A 3,355-nucleotide genomic window follows, 5' to 3' on the forward strand; every position below is an offset into this window, starting at 1 on the left:
CTGTAAGCCCAAAGGATTTGGCTTAAAGACTCATGCCAGCTTTTTGGTTTTCGACCCACGTGCTTTTTAATCAAGCTTATTAGAGTTTTATTGGCAGCCTCTACTTGACCGTTTGCCTGAGCATAGTAGGGGGTCGAGGTTAGAAGTTTTATGCCCCAAGATTCTGCGAAGGCTGCCACTTTTCGTCCCATGAACACTGTACCTTGGTCAGTTGTGAGTGACTCCAGCAATCTAAAACGATACACAATGTGATTCTGTATGAATTCGATCACCGTTTCTTGTGTCACGCTCTGTAGTGGAATGGCTTCAACCCATTTAGTGAAATAGTCAATTACTACAATGATATACCTATGCTGCCTTGATGAAGCCGGGTGAATCTCGCCAATTCAATCTATTGCCCATCATCTAAAGGGCCATGGCTTGATAATAGAATGTAATTCGCTGGCTGGCACATGTTGGATTCATGAATGTTTCTGACAATCTTGACAGCCTCTTGCATATTCGATGCAATCCTTCATGATAGTTGGCCAATACATCCCTTGCCTAAATAGCATCCATTTCATCTTTGCCCCTGCTTGGTGAGCGCCGCATAGGCCGTCGTGAGCGGCTGATACGGCTATGAAAGCGTCGTCCTCGCTCAAGCATTTTAACAACGTGTCGTCGACATTCTTTTTGAACAATTCATTACCTATGATGGTATAACTTAGAGCTCTATACTTGACTTTCCTGTCAGTTGACCCTACAGGATTCTGCAAGTATTCGACTATTGGCTTTCTCCAATCATTGGGGGTGAGGTTATCGATGGCCATAACGTCGAGATCCAAAGGGATAAATTTTTCTTTGATCCTAATTAACTCTTGCAATTTTAATTTATCGATCATGTACCCAGAAGCAATTTGTGCTAACTCATTAGCTTCTTGATTGCTTACCCTAGGTATGTAGCTAATTCTTGCTTGGTCGAAATTGGCCAGTAAACTCATGGCCTTTACGTAGTATTTCGCCAAATTCTCACTTACGCACTTATATTCCTTAGTAAGTTGCTTTACAACCAATTCCGAATCACCTTTAATTTCGACGTTCTTTGCCCCCAAGGCCAACAATACTTCGAGGCCTGAGACTAAAGCCTCATATTCAGCTTCGTTATTGGAGCAGCTTTCCCGAATCCGAAACATGAACTTAGTTGGGATGCCTTGCGGAGACACTATGAACATACCAATTCCTGATCCTTCCTTATGGCTTGAGCCGTCGAAAAACAACTTCCATGGTTGTAATCCTACATAAGCTATCTCTTCAGGCAAAGTGTGATCTGCCGGGAAATCAGCTACTGCTTGCCCCTTAATTGCCTTTAAAGGGGCATAAGTAAGTGAATATTCGGTTAATGCTAAAGACCATTTACCAATTCGACTATGTAAAATAGGCTTGGATAACATGTGCTTTATTATATCAAAGTGAGAAAAACCATTACATCAATTGGCTTTATATAATATTTCAGCTTGGTACAAGAAAAGTACAAACACAAACACAGCTTTTCGATCATAGTGTATCGAGTTTCAGCATCGTTTAACACACGACTTAAATAAAATATGGCTCTTTCGATGTCATCTTCGTCTTCTTGTGCCAACATGCTGCCAATGGTTTCATCTGTAGCTGAAATATATAACCTCATTGGCTTCCCTTTTACGGGAGGAATCATCACAAGAGGGTTTGCCAAATAGGTTTTTAACTCATCAAATGCTTTTTGGTGCTCTGCTTCCCAGCGAAAAGTGTCTTCTCTCTTCAGTCGAAGAAGGGATGAGAACGGCTTAGTTTTATCACTAAGGTTAGCAATAAACCTTCTGAGGAAATTGACTTTGCCCAAAAGCGACTGCAGCTGCTTCTTGCTAGTTGGCGGACTTGTGTCGAGAATGGCTTTGGCCTTGTTCTTGTTGATTTCGATGCCTTTCTTGTGTACCACAAAACCCAAAAAGTCACCTGCAATTACACCAAATGCACATTTAAGAGGGTTCATTTTTAGGCCATGTATCCTCATTCTTTCGAATGACTTCCTTAAGTGTGACAAGTGTTCATCCCTAGAGGGGGACTTGACCACTATGTCATCAATGTAAACCTGCATAAAAGTTTCAATAAAGTCATGGAAAATAGTATTCATTACCCTCTGGTAGGTCGCGCCAGCGTTTTTCAAACCAAATGGCACGACCACCCACTCATATGTCCCTAAGGCATCAGGACATCGAAATGCTGTTTTCGACACATCCTCCTTGGCAATAAAAATCTGGTTGTAGCCAGAATATCCATCTAGAAGGCTTAAGTATTCATGGCCTGCTGCTGAATCTACCATCATTTCGGCTATGGGCATGTGATACTCATCCTTGGGTGTGGCAGCATTCAGATCTCGAAAGTCTATGCAGACCCTCATCTTACCATTCTTCTTGATTACTGGGACTACATTGGCTAGCCATTCAACATATTTGTCCGCTCTGATAAACTTGCACCGCAGCAATCTTTCGATCTCCTCCTTGATCTTTACTAGAACGTCTGGGTGGAATCTCCTGGGCAGATGCTTTACTGGCTTTCTGTCCTCTTTGATTGGCAGTTGTAATTCCACCAAGTTTCGACTCAAACCGGGCATCTCATCGTAGTCCCAGGCAAAACAATCTTTGAATTCTTTCAACAACTCGATCATCCTGCCTTTAAGCTCTGGGTCGATCAAGGAACTTATATAGGTTGGCCTTTTCTTCGAGCCATCTCCCAAATCTACTTCCTCCAAAGGGTCCTGAGCCTCCATTTTCGTGGCGTCCACTAAAGGTTTTTCGAACCCCAACGGGCCATCATCATAAATGCAATCCAACCTCGAATCGCACATGTCTTTTTTAGCCTCTTTGCTTAGCTCGTTTCCACATGCGTTGTCCTCTTCATTCCGAGACAGCATCTCGACAGGTGAAACTGTAACATGAAACTTTCCTTTAACGGCCATACTTTTAGCCATTTTGTCGGCCTCTAGAGCCGTTTTCATCCTATATTCGGCCGCGTAAGCCGAAATCCGAGCCAAGCTCGAATTAATCATCATTGTGCTGTGTTGCCACATTGGTGGCAGCCTCATCACTTGCCACTTCTTTAGTAGCAACTTCTTCCTCGTCACTGTGCCATCCACTCATAGCATCCACCTTGCATGATTCATTGAGGTGCAATCCTCGAATTGGGTCTAGCGTCACTGAGTACTCTGAGTAAGGGTTGAAATACTGATTGGCCACTGTGTCAAGTGGGGCAATTGTAGCCAAACTCTTCTCAAAATTCTTCTTGTCGACATAGCCAGCTTCCGCCAAATAGTAACTTTGGTCAGCTTGCACATTCTCGA

At 43.1% G+C, this 3,355-nt stretch overlaps 1 protein-coding gene across 1 annotated transcript; it reads right to left on the reverse strand.

The window, feature by feature from the left end:
• Positions 1–461: 461 nt before the first annotated feature.
• On the reverse strand, positions 462–2,986 carry LOC130725026 (uncharacterized). The gene is made up of 3 exons (XM_057576290.1): positions 2,201–2,986; positions 1,522–2,107; positions 462–1,381 (listed from the first exon to the last, which is right to left on the reverse strand). The coding sequence occupies exons 1-3, from the start codon at positions 2,984–2,986 to the stop codon at positions 462–464; spliced, it is 2,292 nt and encodes a 763-aa protein (XP_057432273.1).
• Positions 2,987–3,355: the final 369 nt, after the last annotated feature.

Source organism: Lotus japonicus, chromosome 6, assembly GCF_012489685.1.
Source record: "Lotus japonicus ecotype B-129 chromosome 6, LjGifu_v1.2".
In the NCBI taxonomy this organism is placed as follows: domain Eukaryota; kingdom Viridiplantae; phylum Streptophyta; class Magnoliopsida; order Fabales; family Fabaceae; genus Lotus; species Lotus japonicus.

Coding starts and splice junctions, on each gene's coding strand:
- LOC130725026 (XM_057576290.1), bottom strand. CDS start 2,986: ATGGCTAAAAGTATGGCCGTTAAAGGAAAGTTTCATGTTACAGTTTCA. Junction 2,108..2,200: donor CCTTAGGGACATATGAGTGG/GTGGTCGTGCCA, acceptor ACTTTTATGCAG/GTTTACATTGATGACATAGT. Junction 1,382..1,521: donor CACTATGATCGAAAAGCTGT/GTTTGTGTTTGT, acceptor AATGGTCTTTAG/CATTAACCGAATATTCACTT.